At 42.8% G+C, this 20,306-nt stretch overlaps 2 protein-coding genes across 2 annotated transcripts; both read right to left on the reverse strand.

The window, feature by feature from the left end:
• Positions 1–1,223: 1,223 nt before the first annotated feature.
• Positions 1,224–7,743, reverse strand: LOC139418953 (uncharacterized). The gene is made up of 3 exons (XM_071168748.1): positions 7,303–7,743; positions 3,866–3,996; positions 1,224–3,497 (listed from the first exon to the last, which is right to left on the reverse strand). Exons 1-3 carry the CDS (start codon positions 7,553–7,555, stop codon positions 2,331–2,333), a joined length of 1,551 nt encoding a protein of 516 aa, XP_071024849.1. The 5' UTR covers positions 7,556–7,743; the 3' UTR covers positions 1,224–2,330.
• An 8,661-nt stretch (positions 7,744–16,404) lies between these two features.
• Positions 16,405–19,271, reverse strand: LOC139418950 (uncharacterized). The gene is made up of 3 exons (XM_071168743.1): positions 18,873–19,271; positions 18,351–18,481; positions 16,405–18,169 (listed from the first exon to the last, which is right to left on the reverse strand). The coding sequence occupies exons 1-3, from the start codon at positions 19,129–19,131 to the stop codon at positions 16,907–16,909; spliced, it is 1,653 nt and encodes a 550-aa protein (XP_071024844.1). The 5' UTR covers positions 19,132–19,271; the 3' UTR covers positions 16,405–16,906.
• Between the last annotated feature and the right edge of the window lie 1,035 nt (positions 19,272–20,306).

Consider the following 20,306-nt stretch of genomic DNA (forward strand, 5'->3'; position numbering starts at 1 on the left):
GCTTTATGTTTTGGATCATTGTCTTGTTGGAAGATAAATCTCCGTCCCAGTCTCAGGTCTTTTGCAGACTCCATCAGGTTTTCTTCCAGAATGGTCCTGTATTTGGCTCCATACATCTTCCCATCAATTTTAACCATCTTCCCTGTCCCTGCTGAAGAAAAGCAGGCCCAAACCATGATGCTGCCACCACCATGTTTGACAGTGGGGATGGTGTGTTCAGCTGTGTTGCTTTTACGCCAAACATAACGTTTTGCATTGTTGCCAAAAAGTTCAATTTTGGTTTCATCTGACCAGAGCACCTTCTTCCACATGCTTGGTGTGTCTCCCAGGTGGCTTGTGGCAAACTTTAAACGACACTTTTTATGGATATCTTTAAGAAATGGCTTTCTTCTTGCCACTCTTCCATAAAGGCCAGATTTGTGCAATATACGACTGATTGTTGTCCTATGGACAGAGTCTCCCACCTCAGCTGTAGATCTCTGCAGTTCATCCAGAGTGATCATGGGCCTCTTGGCTGCATCTCTGATCAGTCTTCTCCTTGTATGAGCTGAAAGTTTAGAGGGACAGCCAGGTCTTGGTAGATTTGCAGTGGTCTGATACTCCTTCCATTTCAATATTATCGCTTGCACATTGCTCCTTGGGATGTTTAAAGCTTGGGAAATCTTTTTGTATCCAAATCCGGCTTTAAACTTCTTCACAACAGTATCTCGGACCTGCCTGGTGTGTTCCTTGTTCTTCATGATGCTCTCTGCGCTTTTAACGGACCTCTGAGACTATCACAGTGCAGGTGAATTTATACGGAGACTTGATTACACACAGGTGGATTGTATTTATCATCATTAGTCATTTAGGTCAACATTGGATCATTCAGAGATCCTCACTGAACTTCTGGAGAGAGTTTGCTGCACTGAAAGTAAAGGGGCTGAATAATTTTGCACGCCCAATTTTTCAGTTTTTGATTTGTTAAAAAAGTTCGAAATATCCAATAAATGTCGTTCCACTTCATGATTGTGTCCCACTTGTTGTTGATTCTTCACAAAAAAATACAGTTTTATATCTTTATGTTTGAAGCCTGAAATGTGGCAAAAGTTCGCAAAGTTCAAGGGGGCCGAATACTTTCGCAAGGCACTGTATATATTGGTTATAAAGCTCTGTCAGGTTTACACAGAATAGGGTGACTTAAGTATGTGTGATGTATACAAAAGAGAATCTCAACAAACGTCAGACTTAAGTCCCATTTTGTGTTTATTAAACAAACAAGTTAAATACACCATTATGAAAACCACACACGTTGTCTCAACTACAGAGCTGCATGAACCTGATGAATTGCATTCATTTTCACAAAATAATATTTGGGGGAAAAATTAAGTAGTTCAATGGAAGTCATGAAAGATGCATTAGGCTTATACATGTCTTATACAGTGAGTCTACAAAACATTAGGTACACCTGTTCTCTGCTACCGCACAGCAAGCGGTAGCAGAGCACCAAGTCTAGGTCCAAAAGGCTTAACAGTTTCTACCCCCAAGCCATATGACTCCTGATAAAATGGCTACCCAGTCTATTTGCACCCACTCTTTTACTCTGTTTATATATCTATGCATAGTCACTTTATCTCTACCTACATGTACATATTACCTTGACTAACCTGTGCCCCCGCACTGGTTAGTAACAGCCTCGCTACTGTTATTTTACTGCTGCTCTTTAATTATTATTTGTTATTTAAAAGTGTTTACTTAACCAACAATGCAGTTAAGAAAAATAAGTGTTAAGGTCTACACTACACCTGTTGTATTTGGCGCATGTGACAAACACAATTTGATTTGACCTTCCTAATATTGAGTTGCACCCCATTTTACCCTCAGAACAGCCTCAATTCGTTGGGGCATGGACTCCACAAGGTGTCGAAAGCATTCCACAAGGATGCTGGCCCATGCTGACTCGAAGGCTTCCCACTGTTGTGTCAAGTTGGCTGGATGTCATTTGCATCCAGTGTTCAAAGGCACTTCAATATTTTGTGTTGCTAATTCACCCTATGAATGGCACACCTACACAATCCATGTCTCAATTGTCTCAAGGCCGTAACAATCCTTCTTTAACCCGTCTCCTCCCCTTCATCTACACTAATTGAAGTGGATATAACAGGTGACATCAATAAGGGACCATAGCTTTCACCTGGTCAGTCCATGTCATGTGTTCCTAATGTTTTGTGCACTGTGTATATTCCAGTGTTTGGGCCTTGCACTTCCAACGCTCTTAGTTGTTGCGGAAATTGAAAGTCTATCTTCAATGTGGCTTTGATCTAGAAGCTATCAAATGGAATGGTTACTTTCTATGTTAGAGTGGAATGGGTTTTTTCCTGATGTATTCTGAGGTAGCTCCTCTCTGAGAACCTCTTCCCGCAGTGCGTACAGGCGAACGGCCTCTCTCCCGTGTGGACCTTCAGGTGCCTCTTCAGTTTGTCCTGGCGGGAGAACCTCTTCTCACACTGGGGGCAGCTGTAAGGTTTCTCCCCTGTGTGGACCCTCTGGTGCCGCTTCAGGGTGCCAGCCTCGGTGAAGCGCATGTGGCACTGGGTGCAGCTGAATGGTTTCTCTCCTGTGTGGACCCTCTGGTGGATCTCCACCTTCTGGGGGCAGCTGAAGCCTTTGTTACAGAACATGCAGAGGAACCGTTTCTCTTTACTATTGCCTGATGTTGCTCCCCCTCCCCAAGCCTGGGTTTTATCCCTGTTTGAGTTCAATACCTGATCGAAAAGGATGTGGCCGTGTGAATCAGAAGACCCCATCGACGTGGACACAGGGTTGCGCTCTCTGAGCTTGTGTAAAGGGGAGTGGGTCGCAACATTTGGATTTGTCTCTAAGCTTTCCCTGTAGTCTAAGAAATCTCTGCCCTGCGAGTGGCCTTCTCTTAGGTGATCTGCATTCCATGTGGGAGGGACATCACCCTCCAATTTCACAGTCACTTCATCTATGACCAGCCCCTCCCCTTTCTTATCTAAGTACCCTTCAGAGTATACGCTACTACTGTACTGGTTCCAGTCCCCTATAGACAGATCTGCCTGTGTCTCTAAACCCAAGGGCATGTTGAGGTCCTCTGGGTCCTCTGTAGTGTAAGAACAAGTAGGATCATCACCACCAGTATCTAACGTGTCTCCATCCCCACGGGAATGAACAGGCCTCTGGCTCTGGTGAAATACCGGTAAATAGTCTGAGCTGGAAGCAGGAGGACAGACCAGGCTCCCCAGACCGGGGTCTGACATGTGGTCATGTCCTGTATGTAAGAGACTGTGAGTTACAGTTAAAGTCTTGGTGTCCGTCTTTGACTTGAGGACGGCGGTCAGCGTTCCACTGACCTCCGTGATACTGCGTCGAGTCCTGGGCTGCGCTGCGGCGGTGGTAGGGTCCTCGACTCCAGTCTGGATGTCTCTCCTGTGCCGTGGGTCCTCCTCTCCTTCAGACCCCTCTAGCTTCACCCCAGGACCTGCAGCCTCTGCAGACTAACAAGAAGAGAGAAGGTTATTACCGGTACATGAGTAGAATTGGATAACAATGTCTTAGGGAAGTCTCACAAGCTCCCCTATGGTAGATGTACATGTGAATGGCTGAAGGGTGCCTTTCCGAAATGAATGGGCCACATTTGATTTACAAAGTAACTGTAATGCAACACTAAATGAAGCCAGGGCTCTCCAACCTTGTCCTTTGAGAGATACCCTTCTGTAGGTTCACGCCAACCCCAGATCTAAGTAACCCGATTCAGCTTATTGACCAGCTAATTATTAGAATCCGGTGCGCTAGATTAGGGTTGGAGTGAAAACCTACAGGACTGCAGCCATCCAGGAACAATGTTGGAGAGCCCTGCACTGACCTCTATCACGATAACATGCTGGGTTGAGGTTCCACTCCCCTCATCAACTGTAATTGGTTGGTCATCTCTCCATGTATTGTGTCCCACTGGCTTCACAAAGCCCCTGTGACCTCCAGTGAGGTGTCCTTCACCTGAGAGCAAGATTGAGGAAAAGAGGGGGTTAGGTTAACTACTGTGGTATAGACCTCTTTCTGTGTTTTCAAACAATGCCACAAAGGCGATGCGTGCAATTACTGAACACGTGGGAGTTTTCAGAATACACAAACATACAATTATGAAATATGTAAATATGTTTTATTTCACACTACTTTTGTATCATAATTGGATTTTAAGCCTTGTATGAATGTCCTGTTTAAAGGCCCAGTGAAGTCAAAAATAATATTTTTCTTTGTTATATATATATATATATATATATATATATATACACACACACACACACACACACAGTACCAGTCAAAAGTTTGGACACCTACTCATTCAAGGGTTTTTTCTTTATTTTTACTATTTAATAGTGAAGACTATGAAATAACACATATGGAAACACGTAGTAACCAAAAAAAGGGTTCAACAAATCAAAATGTTTTATTTGGGATTTTTCAAAGTACCCACCCTTTGCCTTGATAGCTTTGCACACTCTTCGCATTCTCTCAACCAGCTTCATGAGGTAGTCACCTGGAATGCATTTAAATTGTGCCGTTAAGTTAATTTCTGGAATTTATTTCCTTCTTAATGTGTTTGAGCCAATGAGTTGTGTTGTGACAAGGTAGGGGTGGGTATACAGAAGATATTCCTATTTTTGGTAAAGAACAGCTCAAATACGCAAAGAGAAACAACAGTCTTTAAGACATGAAGGTCAGTCAACCTGGAAAATTAAGAACTTTGAACGTTTCTTCAGGTGCAGTCGCAAGAATCCTCAAGTGCTATGATGAAACTGGCTCTCATGAGGACTGCCACAGGAAAGGAAGACGCAGAGTCACCTCAGAGGATAAGTCCCGCAGAGGATAAGTTCATTACAGTTACCAGCCAAAATAAATTCTTCACAGCGTTCAACAGACATCTCCACATCAACTGTTCAGAGGAGAGCGTGTGAATCAGGCCTTCATGGTCAAATTGCTGCAAAGAAACCACTACTAAAAGGACACCAATAATAAGAGACTTGCTTGGGCCAATAAACACGAGCAATGGACATTAGACCAGTGGAAATCTGTCCTTTGATCTGACGATTCAAAATGTGAGATTTTTGGTTCCAAACGCCATGTCTTTGTGAGACGCAGTGTAGTTGAATGGATGATCTCCGCATGTGTAGTTCCCACCGTGGAGCATGGAGGAGGTGGTGTGATGGTGCTTTGCTGGTGACACGGTCTGTGATTTATTTAGAATAAGGCACACTTAACCAGCATGGCTACCACAGCATTCTGCAGCAATACACCATCCCATCTGGTTTGCGCTTAGTCCCACTATCATTTGTTTTTCAACAGGATCATGACCCAAAACACACCTCCAGGCTGTGTAAGGGCTATTTGACCAAGAAGGAGAGTGATGGAGTGCTGCATCAGATGACCTGGCCTCCACAATCCCCCGACCTCAACCCAATTGAGATGGTTTGGGATGAGTTGTACTGCAGTGTGACGGAAAAGCAGCCAACAAGTGCTCAGCATATGTGGGAACTCCCAAGACTGTTTGAAAATAATTATTAATGAAGCTGGTTGGGAGAATGCCAATAGGGTGCAAGGCTGTTTGAAGAATCTAAAATATATTTTTTGATTTAACACTTTTTTGTTTACTACATGATTCCATAGTTTGTCTTCACTATTATTCCACAATGTAGAAAATAGTCAAAATAAAGAAAAACCCTTGAATGAGTAGGTGTCCAAACTTTTGACTGGTACTGTATATCCACACTGAGGTTAGAATGGTACTGTAAATTTGTGAAAATTATGATAATCCCTTTTAGTGTAAGAGCTGTTTGAAAAGACCGTCTGAAATGTTCAGCCTGTTTTGGTGGGATGGAGTTTTGGCCTGCCTGGTAACATTAGTCAAAGTAAAGATTAACCGATTTTGAAAGTAATATTGTTTTTGTGCATCTCTGGGCGATATTCTATCCATTCCCTGCACCTTTTCATGTGTATCTGAGCTATTGCCATTCAAGCAGGCAGGAATTCGACCAGTATGATTTTGCGTTGCAATAAAGCCGCTGTTACTCCACTGGAAGTTAATAGGACTACGACTTTTAGATTGCGAAATCTTATATCATGCATGTCAGATTTCAATACTGTCAGATGTAAACGCGGGAGGTTGTCTTCGCTCAAATTTGTAATTTAACAGAGGGTCTACCAAATGTATCCTATTTGTCTGCCTCTTCAGTTCTGTGTGCATTGCATGGTGCCGATGTTTATGTCAGACTCCACTCGATCTGCAGGTTTAACAAAGTGAGACTGTAGACTCCTAAAATGATAGTGCAGTTTGTTTAGGCGATTTTACAGTTTACCAACTACTTCACATGATATTGACTTTGGTATTATTGTGTGTAGCTACATTTACTAGCTAGCTACCTAGCTAGCCAGCCCATAGAGAGAGCATTGCATTTTGAGTTTTGTAGTCCACTTGAGCTGTAACAGATTTCCACAAGGATTTTCACATGTTGCTACCAATCTTATTATAATGGAAAAATGAAACATTTGTTCACAAATATTGTTCTCACATATTAAATTATAGGAATGAGTGGTTTTGGGTGGATTTTTCCTTTAGACCAATCTGAAGTGGAGTTCCAAACCGCTTTGCCAATAACACATTTTCTGTTTCTCTCCCCACTCCGACAGTCCTGGCAAAATCCTTGCTTGAGAAATTGCTCTTTGCTAAGAATCTATTATTTTTTATCATTTCAAATTAAAACAATCACAGCAAGGTACTTAATTGTTACCCAGAAATGATTTGATATTAAGATAACGGCGGCATTGGACCTTTTTAATGTAATGGTTGTCTCATCACAAATCAACTGCATTACACTTTTTCAAAACACTTCAAACAGTAAAATGGCTCTTTGGCTAACTTTACTACAGCAGATGTCAATGAGCGTTAGCATTCTAGCTAACAAGTGATGCATCCAAAATATATATTTTACAAAGATATCTACCAAATATATTATTAGTGTCTGGTCAAACTATAATATAAACATTGTAAGCATCCCCCAAATATATTTTGGTTACAACAACTATGAACGTTTATTCGTGGCAGCGGCGCTAACTGCTTTAATTCTTTATCCAAAAGTCTCGCGCATCTGGTTAGAATACGATAGTGTCTTTGCGCAAGATGGGTAGCTAAGTAATAATGGGAATTTTTCGGTACTATCCAAAACTGACCAAGACCCAATTATTGATAAGACATCTGAACACATGGGAAACCGGGCGACAGCAGCCTCGGCCTTCTGCAAAATGTACCTCTTGCCATTCCTCTGTATCGCTCGAGGATCTTGGCACTACTGGGACGGCGTTCCCGTGCCACCTTCAGTTCCAGTAGCTGTAGCTTCCTCCGCAATGCCCTGTTTTCTTTCTGGCTTTGAGTTATTTCCAAACGAAACACTGCATAGTCGTCATCTACGAGTTTACAGATCCCTGCCACGGCTGTATTCGCTAGAACCTCCATGATGGAGGCTATTTGAGTGTGAAAAACCATATCGTTACAGTTAGCCATTCTTAGCAGCTAGCTAAATACCATTACCTAGATAACATATATCAACAAGTGCTTTCTCAAACACGAATTAAACACCACTTGGGGGTAAATATGTGATGCTGGGAAGTTAAATAAGTCATATTTTGAGTTCCCCGGTGTTAACAAACGCCTAAATAACTAAAACGTTAAGTGGCTAAATTATTATTGGTCACTGTTCACTTCCGTTTAAGGATCTCATTGGTTGGCTTCATAGTTAAAGGGTGCGGTTAAATGAAAAAAGAATGCGCGCTGTTCTTTGATTTACGGTACTGCTTATTACACATCACATTTCATATGATCAGTATCTTTCAAACGCAGAGCAGACTTGTTTATAAAGAACAGTGTGTTATAGAATATTGTAGAATACAATGAATTACTTGATTCCATCTACATCACATCAGTAAGGTAAATATTCAGCTGGGCCGTATTAATTTGTTTTTTATTATATTCACTACGCCGATTCTGTTGCAAAACGTTTCTCAAATGGAACGAAACGGAGGGACCTACATGGACTGTAAAAAGAATGGGGACAGACCTGCATTTGTCCATTAGAAACTCTCGTTTTATTTGCACAACTGTTTGGACTAATGATTACAACCCTGTCCTTGTTCTAGCCTAGGTTTACTGTCTCTAAAACCGGTGACATGGTGACTGAAGTACATCAGTATAAAAACAGCCAACAGTGTGTGGCTGAGTAAGTCAATTGCTTAGTGGCAATGTTTGCTACAGCCATGGGGGATTCATAGCAATAATACACACAACAAATATGGGAGTTTTACAGTACATGGGACATTTTGATTTTCAAAACACTTGGACCATAGTAATAACTAGCTTTTGCTTGGATTGTATAAAAAAACATACGAGACATGTAAGCTATGCCTTCTAAGGTATTTCCAAGCACTTGCATACCACTGTCTGACATCATTGAAGCACGCGAACGTCACACTTATTGAGAATGAATCAGTCAGTCTGCCGCCAGGAGGAGAAAGAAAACCAATAGTTTAAAACCAATAGTTGCCTTTATTTGCAAGGTATTGGAAAACCTCCTTGGTCTGGTCTTTGTGGTTGAATCTGTGTCTGAAATTCATTGCTCGATTGAGAGACCTAAACAAATAATTGTGTGGAGTACAGAGATGAGGGTGTCAGTCAAAAATAATGTTTAACATTATTACTGCACACAGAGTGAGTCCATGCAACATGTGACTTGTTAAGCACATGTTTATTCCTGAACTTATTTAGCCATTACAAAAAGGGTTGAATACTTATTGACGGAAGACATTTCATCTTTTAATTTAATTAATTTATAAAAATGTGTAAACATAGTTCCACTTTGACATTGTGTGTAAGGCTAGTGACAAAAAAATCAATTTTAAATTCAGGCTGTAACACAACAAAATGTGGAAAAAGTCAAGGGTTGTGTATACTTTCTGAAAGCAATGTAAGAAACTCTTTACTGTACACACAGAAACATATAATAAAATGTTAATCACAGGCAAGCCAAACTCTAACACTGTGATCCAAGTACCTAATGATATGGAGAAAATTGAGTTTATTAAAATGGCCATATGTGTTTATTCTATAAGGGCACGATGCAGACACAGGAGGCAAATGGTTTGAGTCTCTGATATTTATTATAATCCAAGGTGTAGGCATGAGAATGGTCATGGACAGGCAAAATATCAAAAACCAGGTCAGAGTCCAGAAGGTACAGAACGGCAGGCAGAATGGTCAGGTAGGTGGGTTCAGAATCAATGCAGGGAAGGGTCAAAACCGGGAGAACTAGCAAAAACAGAGTGAAGGAAAAAGCAGGAGAACAGGTGAAAAGACCACACTGGTTGACTTGACGGGTCTTCTTGTTTGTCAACAGAAAAGCAGGGAACACAGGAATAAGTACCAAGGGACTAATGGGAAAACAGGTGACACCTGGAGGTGGGTGGAGACAATCACAAAGACAGGTGAAACAGATCAGGGTGTGACAGATTCAAGAAGTAAGTATCATGTTCTGGTTTGACTGATAAGGGTTCCTCAGTTCCTGCAATTATACAAAAATAACCAAGTCAGTCAGCACAGTGTCAATTTTGTATTTAATTTCAACAAAATGGTTGCTCGGTTGAGGGACCTTACAAATTGAGGGACCTCAATCTATTTGTCACAAGTTATTATACTTCTCTCACTGGTAGCACTTGACATTTTCTGTAAATTATGGTACCCTCGCTTTAATAAAATACATTTTAGAATACTTTAAAAAAAGGTTCAACATTATGTTACACACAGCTTCACTACTTTATCCCAAGTAAACATGAATTAAGGCACATTCATCTCATTATAAAACACTAGCATCAAACAACAGGACAAGGTTGTCACTTCATCAGTGAAGCATTTTTACAGACACCATCTCACCAACCATCACCATATAATTGACTCTGCCTCATCACATTCATTCTTTCCTCAGTTCACCTCATCCAGTTCTCTATACATCCAAAATAATTAAACAAAAAAAACGAGTACTACATATTACACTATTCATGGGCTGTGTGCATTTTCTGCTGGAATATCACAAGATTGCCCTCTCTGAGAACCTCTTCCCGCAATGCATACAGGTGAACAGCCTTTCTCCTGTGTGAACATACAGGTGCATTTGCAGCTGTTGCTGGTGGGAGAATCTCTTCTCACACTCAGCAGTTGTAGGGTTTCTCCTCTGTATAAACCCTCTGGTGCCTCTTAAGGTAGTGCTGGAGGGAGACCCTCTTCTCACACTGGGGACAGGTGTTGGATTTCTCCCCTGTGTGCAACAATACCATTGTTGTCATCAATCGCTCACCAAGTGCCCTTTGAGTTCCTCAATGAACTTGACCCCTTGATAAACTCATTTTCTGACAATGGCTCACCGCTCTTTGTACTGGGTGACTTCAACCTCCCGACGTCTGCCTTCGATTAATTTCTTTACAACTCTTTCTTTCCCCTCCCTTTGACATCACCCTTTCCCAGTCCCCTCCCACTCAACAAGGCATGCAATACACTTGACCTCATATTTACTAGAGGCTGTTCACCTACAAATCTCACGGCAACCCCCTTCCAGGTCTCTGACTACTTTGTTTCCTTTTCTATCTCCCTCTTCTCCAACCCTAGTCACTTAGCCCCTACCTAGATGGTCATGCGCTGTCACAATCTTCTCTCTCTCCCACAACTCACTCCTCTCCTATCATCTCTCCCTTCTGCTAAATCCTTCTCCCTCCTGACTCTTGATTCTGCCTCGTTGACCCTTACTATCCTCCCTTTCCGCATTCTATGACTCGCACTGTCCCTTTTCCTCCTGGAAGACTCAGTCCTTTCCTTCTGCTCCGTAGCTGAGTGACTCATTGCGTGCTTAGAGAACAGATCTGTGGGCAGCTGAGCGAAAATAGAGGAAAACTAAACTTCCGGAGGACCTATCATCCTTTCACTTCCTCCTCTTACTCTGTATCCACTGCAAAAGTCACTTTATCACTCTAAATTTCAAACCCTATCACTCTAAATTTCTAACGCTAGGAAACTATTTTCCACCGTCTCCTCCCTCCTTAATTGTCCACCCCCCTTTGCTGCGGATAACTTTGTCAATCACTTTGAAATAAAGGTTGATGACATCCGCTCCTCATTCACTCAATCTATTGAGTCCACTGGTCCCACTCATACAGAACTACCCTACTCCTACTCCTTCTCCCCTCTCTCTCCAGATGAAATTCTGCGACTAGTGAGGTCCGGCCGCCTAACAACCTGCCCGCTCAACTCCCTTCTCCAGACCATCTCTGGAGACCTCACTTCCCTCATCCCTGACCACTGGCTGTGTCCCCTCTTCACTTCAAAATGGCCAGAGTCGTCACATCCTCAAGAAACTGACACCTGACCCATCAGACGTAAAACTACAGACCGGTATTCTTTATTTTCTTTACAAAACACTAGTGTGCTGTCTCTGACAAACTCTCTCGCTGTCACTCAACCGAGACTGCTCTTCTCTGTGTCACGGAGGCTCTCTGCACTGCGAAAGCTGACTCTCTCTCCTCTGTTCTCATCATCCTTGATTTATGCACTGTCTTCGACACCGTCTGGACGACGCCGTCTGGACTACAACTCTCTGACAGCGGGGCTCGCCGCTTGTGCCATCAAATCCTTATAAAGAACGCTGCAGCAGGCCTGGTGTTCAACCTTCACAAATTCTCCCATGTCACACCACTCCTCTGCATACTCCACTGGCTTCCAGTCCAATATCGCATCCACTACAACACCATGGTACTTGCCTATGGAGCAGCAAGGTGAACTGCCCCTCTCTACCTTCAGGCTATGCTCAAACCCTACAACCTCAACCCGAGTACTCTGTTCTGCCACCTCTGGTCTCTTGGCCCTCCCACCCATACGGGAGGGCAGCAACCGATCAGCCCATTCCAAGCTCTTCTTTGTCCTGAAACCCAAATGGTGGAACCAGTACAGGGCTTAAAATGTAGTTTTTGGACCACAAGCCACAGTGACAGGTAGATTAAAAAAATGTACCAGGCACTCTGATTTTTTTATCATTACATTTAAAAAAAAAAAATTTTAAATCACCTTTATTTAACCAGGTAGGCTAGTTGAGAACAAGTTCTCATTTGCAACTGCGACCTGGCCAAGATAAAGCAAAGCAGTTCGACACATACAACAACAGAGTTACACATGGAATAAACAAGCATACAATCAATAATACAGTAGAAAAGTCTATATACAGCATGTGCTAATGAGGTAGGATAAGGGAGGTAAGGCAATAAATAAGCCATGGTGGCAATGTAATTACAATATAGCAATTAAACACTGGAATGGTAGAATGTGCAGAAGATGAATGTACAAGAAGCAAAGGAGCGCAATACATAAATACAGTATGGGGATGAGGTAGATTGGATGGGCTATTTACAGATGGGCTATGTACAGGTGCAGTGATCTGTGAGCTGCTCTGACAGCTGGTGCTTAAAGCTAGTGAGGGAGGTAAGGGTCTCCAGCTTTAGTGATTTTTGCAGTTCGTTCCAGTCATTGGCAGCAGTCAACTGGCAGGAAAGGCGGCCAAAGTAAGAATTAGCTTTGGGGGTGACCAGTGAGATATACCTGCTGGAGCGCGTGCTACGGGTGGGCGCTGCTATGGTGACCAGTGATCTGAGATAAGGTGGGGCTTTACCTAGCAGAGACTTGTAAATGACCTGGAGCCAGTGGGTTTGGCGACGAATATGAAGCGAGGGCCAGGCAACGAGAGCATACAGGTCGCAGTGGTGGGTAGTATATGGGGCTTTGGTGACAAAAAGGATGGCACTGTGATAGACTGCATCCAGTTTGTTGAGTAGAGTGTTGGAAGCTATTTTATAAATGACATCGCCGAAGTCGAGGATCGGTAGGATGGTCAGTTTTACAAGGGTATGTTTGGCAGCATGAGTGAAGGATGTTTTTTTGCGAAATAGGAAGCCAATTCTAGATTTAATTTTGGATTGGAGATGTTTAATATGAGTCTGGAAGGAGAGTTTACAGTCTAACCAGACACCTAGGTATTTGTAGTTGTCCACATATTCTAAGTCAGAACCGTCCAGAGTAGTGATGCTGGACGGGCGGGCAGTGATCGGGTGAAGAGCATGCATTTAGTTTTACTTGCATTTAATAGCAGTTGGAGGCCACGGAAGGAGAGTTGTATGGCATTGAAGCTCGTCTGGAGGTTAGTTAATACAGTGTCCAAAGAAGGGCCAGAGGTATACAGAATGGTGTCGTCTGCGTAGAGGTGGATCAAAGAATCACCAGCAGCAAGAGCGACATCATTGATATATACAGAGAAGAGAGTCGGCCCGAGAATTGAACCCTGTGGCACCCCCATAGAAACTGCCAGAGGTCCGGACAACAGGCCCTCCGATTTGACACACTGAACTCTGAGAAGTAATTGGTGAACCAGGCGAGGCAATCGTTTGAGAAACCAAGTCAGTTGAGTGTGCCAATAAGAATGTTGTGATTGACAGAGTCGAAAGCCTTAGCCAGGTCGATGAAATACGGCTGCACAGTAATGTCTCTTATCGATGGTGGTTATGATATCGTTAAGGACCTTGAGCGTGACTGAGGTGCACCCATGACCAGCTCTGAAACCAGATTGCATAGCGGAGAAGGTACAGTGGGATTCGAAATGGTCGGTAATCTGTTTGTTAACTTGGCTTTCGGAGACATTAGAAAGGCATGGTAGAATAGATATACGTCTGTAGCAGTTTGGGTCTAGAGTTTTCCCCCCTTTGAAGAGGGGGATGAGCGTGGCAGCTTTCCAACCTGTGGGAATCTCAGACGATACGAAAGAGAGGTTGAACATGCTAGTAATAGGGGTTGCAACAATTTCGGCAGATAATTTTAGAAAGAGAGGGTCCAGATTGTCTAGCCCGGCTGATTTGTAGGGGTCCAGATTTTGCAGCTCTTTCAGAACATCAGCTATCTGGATTTGGGTGAAGGAGAAGTGGTGGAGGCTTGGGCGAGTTGCTGTGGGGGGTGGAGGGCTGTTGATCGGGGCAGGGGTAGCCAGGTGGAAAGCATGGCCAGCCGTAGAAAAATGCTTATTGAAATTCAATTTATCGGTGGCGACAGTGTTTCCTACCCTCAGTGCAGTGGGCAGCTGGGAGGAGGTGCTCTTATTCTCCATGGACTTTACAGTGTCCCAGAATCTTTTTGAGTTTGTGCTACAGGATACAAATACATCAACAACAATAAAACAGATGACCATGATTTGTGATGTTTTAAAACAAGAAATGTATCAGTATGAAGTAATGTGGTATTTTGCTCAACTTCATACAACATTTTGTGACCTGAGTCTTTTAACCAAAATATCAGAGACAAAATGTTCACCTGCCCCTTAAAGGGGGAGGTTAACCGTGGTATCGGGGCCACTCGAGTTGTGCCAGGTGTGTTTGTGTGCGTGTGAGATTTGGGATCTGACTAGGGTGTCTCTTCACTATCAATTGAAGTAGCAGAATCAAAGTAATGTTGAAATACAACCGAGCTTGTGAACAAAACAGTGTAAATAGCCAAGAAACACGAGGACAAAGTCTCACTTTGTAGACTTTTGAGTAAATTAGACACTTTTATGCCTGTGTGCAGCGCCTCTAAAAATGAATCTCTCAGCACTTCAGTCAGTGCACACAGCTCCCCAGCCAGGCAGTGTTTCTGCGCGAGGTGGGATATAGAATTCCTATTTCTTTGTGCGATTAGCAGCTATGAAACAAAACAGATCTGCTCATACTTGATGTTTGACTATTTTTATTTGTAAATGTAATGCTGGCACTGGAAATTGACCACCCGCCAACGTGGCTGGTGAAATAGAAATTCTTACCCGCCCATACCTAAATCTACCGGTGTAGCAGGTGTTAATTTTATTCCCTGAACCAGCTTTGTCCTGAAGCTAGGCCAGCAGAATCCTTGCCCATCTTCCCGAAAACATCTGAAACTCTACCTCTACAAAGAGTATCTTAAATAATCCCACCGCATCCCCCCTCCACTATGTCGCCTCTGGTCCTGGCCTGCTTGCTGATGTGCTTTGGGCCCTTGGCTGCACCGGTCTGGGAATCGAAGATGGCATCGCATTGAAGCTCTATTACTGTATGTAAGTTATATGTATTTCTCACTTACCTTGCTCCCCCATCTTTAGTCCACTCAGCAGGTCAATGTTCTCTGGTCCGTCTTCTATTGTCTCCTCTTTGACCAGCAGCAGATCAGGCTTCCCATCCTCCATGTCTACTGACTGTAAGAGATACAGAGTGAGAGGATGTGGGATCAAGAAATCTGATATGAGCACCCTGCTATGGAGCATATTCTGTTTGGGAAATGAGGGGTTGCAATGAGTATTATGCAAACATGGTAATTGATTTGGAAAAGTGATAGATGATTTGATTACTTGACACTCTTTAATGGTTTGATAATTCAAAAGCATGGTCCCGTATCCGCAAAGAGTCTCAGAGTAGAAGTGCTGATCGAGGATCAGGTCTGTCTACATAGTCTTATTCATAATTATCTAAAAGGCAAATCTGATCCTAGATCAGCATTTCTACTCTGAGTTGCTTTGTGAATATTGGACCTGACTTAATACCATGCAGACAATTGTTTACAATGGCTCACCTCAGTGTGACTGTGTGTGTTTCCTCTGTGGGTTCAGGAGGAGGTGTAGTCTAGACCTCACACCCTCCTCCTCCTGGAAGAGAGGTGATACAGATTACACAGACATACACTCCCTCAGGTACGTACACACACAGATTAACACTCTTTCAACATGGAGTGTTTACCCACCCCCACTACGTTTGAGTCCTATACTGTAGTTACAGAATGATTTCATTGTTGTAAAACCCATCATGGTGGACATAAATATGATGTTGTGGGTAAAAATAAGTTGGCTATGATAAATCAAAAGTCATCAGACAAACCTGAAAACTATTTTGACATATACAGTAGTTGTTAGTGTGTGGGTAAGTCTGCCTATATTAAGTAAGTCTATAATGGTTATAAAGCGCTGTCGGGTGTATGCAGAATAGGGTGAGATGGGATGTGATGTATACTAAAGAGAGTCTCAATGAGTCTTAGAATGAAAAGTCTAATTTTGTGTTTATTAAACATGAACAAGTGTTAAGGTGGCAATCCAGTCTCCTTTTCACCTCATTTAACAGCGGATTTACTTAAAAGGCACATCTCAATAGGTGGTCCAGGACATAGCACAAGTGGGTGGGCTTTCCTCTTTTGTTCACTAGGCAGATGGTATCGCAACTTCCTATCAAACCAACTCCTTGAATGCCCTACTCCTTGAAGTTTGCAGTTGTGTTCCCAAAAACTTTTGCTCAAAACATTTTTTTTTTATTTAGACTTGTATTTATACTTGGGATATCACTTTACAACAGAAAAAGTTCAATCCCGGGAGGAAGTCGTTAAATACACCATATGAAAACCACACATACACGTCTCAACTAAACCTCTGCATGAAGTGAATAAACTGCATTCGTTTTCTCATTAAAAGTGTCTTGGGGGAAAAAAATAGTAGTTGAATGGAAGTAATGAAACAGGCATTTGTGAACATCATATCCTACACAGTACAAACACTATGTAACATACTTTTTTAGGGTTATACAGTATATCATACAGTATTATACAATGTATCACAATGTCTGGATGCAATATTCTACTCAGGTATATTAAACACTGAAATCTGTTACTCTCATTATTCCAAATGCACCTGTGGGTCTTTTCGGTTGACAACAATGACAATTAATCTTTGTCTTTAATGAAGGGTAGGATCTAAACATCAGAAGCTATCGATTGGAATGGTAACTTTATATTTTATAGAGTGGAATGTTTTTTCTGCTGGTGTATCCTGAGGTAGCTCCTCTCTGAAAACCTCTTCCCGCAGTGCGTACAGGCAAATGGCCTTTCTCCCGTGTGGACCTTCAGGTGCATCTTCAGGTGACCAGCCTGGGCGAAGCGCATGGGACACTGGGTACAGCTGTAGGGTTTTTCCCCTGTGTGAACCCTCTGGTGCCTCTTCAGGTCACCAGCCTGGGCAAAGCACATTGGACACTGGGTACAGCTGAAGGGTTTCACTCCTGTGTGGACCCTCTGGTGCCTCTTCAGGTTGCCAGCCTGGGCGAAGCACATGTGACACTGGGTACAGCTGAAGGGTTTCACCCCTGTGTGGACCCTCTGGTGGATCTCCACCTTCTGGGGGCAGCTGAAGCCTTTGTTACAGAACCTGCAGAGGAACCGTTTCTCTTTACTACCGCCTAATGTTTCTCCCTCTCCCAGAGCCTGGGCTCTAGCCCCGTCGTTTGATTTCAATACCTGATCGAAAAGAACGCGGCCGTGTGAATCGGAAGGCCCCATCGACGTGGACACTGGGTCGTGATCCCTGAGTGCGTGTAAAGGGGAGTGGGTCGCAACACTTTGATTTGTCTCTAAGCTTCCCCTGTAATCTAAGAAATCTCCGCCCTGTGAGTGTCCGTCTCCTAGGTGACTATCTGCATTCCATGTGGGAGGATCGTCGCCCTCCACTTTCACAGTCACTTCCTCTACAACCAGACCCTCCCCTTTCTCATCTAGGCATCCTTCAGAGTATACACTACTACTGTACCGGTTCCAGTTCCCTCTAGACAGATCAGTGTGTGTCTCTAAACCCAAACGCATGTTGCCAGGGTCCATCTCTGTAGCGTAAGAACAAGATGGATCATTGCCAATCTCTGATGCGTCACCTGAGTCCGGATGGGAATTAACAGCCCTCATGCTTGGGTTACCGTAAAGTAAATACTCTGAACCGGGAGCAGGAGGACAGCCCAGTGGCCCCAGCCCCAGTCGCTCTGGGTCTGATCTGTGGTCAGATCCTGTGTGTAAAAGCCTTTGTGTTACAGTTAAAGTCTCTGTGTCTGTCTCTGACTTGTGTCTGTCTCTGACCTCCGTGACGCTGCGTTGGGCCCTGGGCTGCACTGTGGCGGGGTCCTCCGTGGCTACAGAGTGCACTTCAGCCGCTCTAGTCTGGATGACTCTGCTGTGACGTGGGTCCTCCTCTCCTTCAGACCTCTCCTGCTTGACCCCAGGACCTGCATCTGCAGACTGACACAAGAAGAGATGAGGTTATTACTTAAATTGGATAACAATGTCGTAGGGAAGTCAAACAAGCTCCCCTATGGTAGATGTGCATGTACGCAAGTCAATAGCTGAAGAAAGCCTTGCTGAAATTAATGGGCTATTGATTTACAAATTAGCATTTTTTATGTAACACTATTACACTAACCTCTATCTCGATAATGTGCTGGGTTGTGGTTCCACTCCCCTCATCAACAGTGATTGGTTGGTCATCTCCCCATGCATTGTGTCCCCCTGGCTTCACAAAGCTCCTGTGGCCTTTAGTGAAATGTCCTTCACCTGCGAGAGTGATTGGGGGAAAGATGGGGTACAGTTCAGTACTGTCAATGCTATATTGTACCCTATTGACACTGTCTAGAATTGGCAACGATTTTAAGGTAACACTTCTCATAACTTCTTGATATACTATTTATTTATTGATGTATTATGTTCAATGTATCACATTGTTTTTATTGAGTAAATAATAGGAAATGCAGCACATCAAGAATCTGATTAGAATATGATAGTGTCTTTGCGCAAGATAGCTAAATAATCAGGGGCATTATTGCATACTATCCAACAACTGACCAAGACCCAATTCTGGATAACATCTGAACACGTGCAGAACGAAGAGACGGGCACTGAGCTATATATGAACCGCGACAGGCCGCGTAGCCTCGGCAGAATATACCTCTAGCCATTGCTCTGTACCGGTCGAGAATCTTGACACTATTGGGACGACTGGCTAGGACGCGCTCCCGTGCCATCTTCAGTTCAAATAGCTGTAGTTTCCTCCGCAATGCCCTGTTTTCTTTCTGGGTTTGAGTTATTTCCAAACGAAACACTGCATAGTCGTCGTCTACGAGTTTACAGATCTCTGACACGGCTGCATTCGCTAGCACCTCCATTATGGAGGCTATTTGAGTGTGAAAAACCATACCGTCAGCCATTGTTAGCTAACGTTAGCAGCTAGCATTAACTAGTTATCACCAATTCCTGTCTCCAACGTGTATTAAAGACTACATAGGGTAAGTATGTGATTCTGTGCTGTTAAATGAATCATTTTAAGTGCCATGGTGTTAATAAACGTCTTAATATCAACAATAAACACGCTAACGTGGAAAATGTTCTTCGTAATTTACTTCCGTTTACACAGAAGATAAATGATATTATTGGTAGGCGTCATAGAAGGGTGTGGCTAAATAAAGGGTATGTGCGATGTTCTTGAATTACACGTAAAACCGAATCATGATCAGTATCTTTCAAGCAGTTGTCACTAGTATCCACAGCCAAAGTCATAATTATGTCTAAAGCCTGCCTATTTCTACAATGTATCTGCTTAACATTTGATTTTAAAACGAACCTTAAATTAAAAAGCTAATTTGTTTTCATTCAATTGTACGATATAGCCAATTTTGACAATGGCCGTAGAATCCCTTTCATAGTTTCGAAGGAAAATGAGGCCACGTTTTATTCTAAAGGATAAACAAGTACATAAAAAGTAAACATATCAGAAGGACATGATTTCTCATTAACAGATTTGATCACCTAATTATAGTACATAAAGGAACAGGTACCACCTGATTATGCAAACTAATGTTGGGAGGGACATTATATTTGTTGACTAGAACAAAGGTAAAAAAAAATAATTCAAAGGGGGAATATACAGTGTATTTGGAAAGTATTCAGACCCCTTCACTTTTTCCACATTTTGTTACTTTAGCCTTATTCTAAAATTTATTAAATTCATTATTTTCCTCAATCAACACACAATACAAAGCGATCAACACACAATGACAAAGCAAAAACAGGTTTTTAGAAAAAAAATGTTTTTTATTACAAACAAATACCATATTTGCCTTATTTATTTACAAGTATTCAGCCCCTTTGCTATGAGACTCGAAATTGAGCTCCGGTGCATCCGATTTCCATTGATCATCCTTGATACGTTTCTACAATTTGATTGGACTCCACCTGTGGTAAATTCAATTGATTGGACATGATTTAGAAAGGCACACACCTGTCTATGTAAGGTCCCACAGTTGACAGTGCATGTCAGAGCAAAAACCAAGCCACAAGGTCGAAGGAATTACTCCTCAGCAAAAGGCACATGACAGCCCACTTG

Source organism: Oncorhynchus clarkii, chromosome 10, assembly GCF_045791955.1.
Source record: "Oncorhynchus clarkii lewisi isolate Uvic-CL-2024 chromosome 10, UVic_Ocla_1.0, whole genome shotgun sequence".
NCBI classification, from domain to species: domain Eukaryota; kingdom Metazoa; phylum Chordata; class Actinopteri; order Salmoniformes; family Salmonidae; genus Oncorhynchus; species Oncorhynchus clarkii.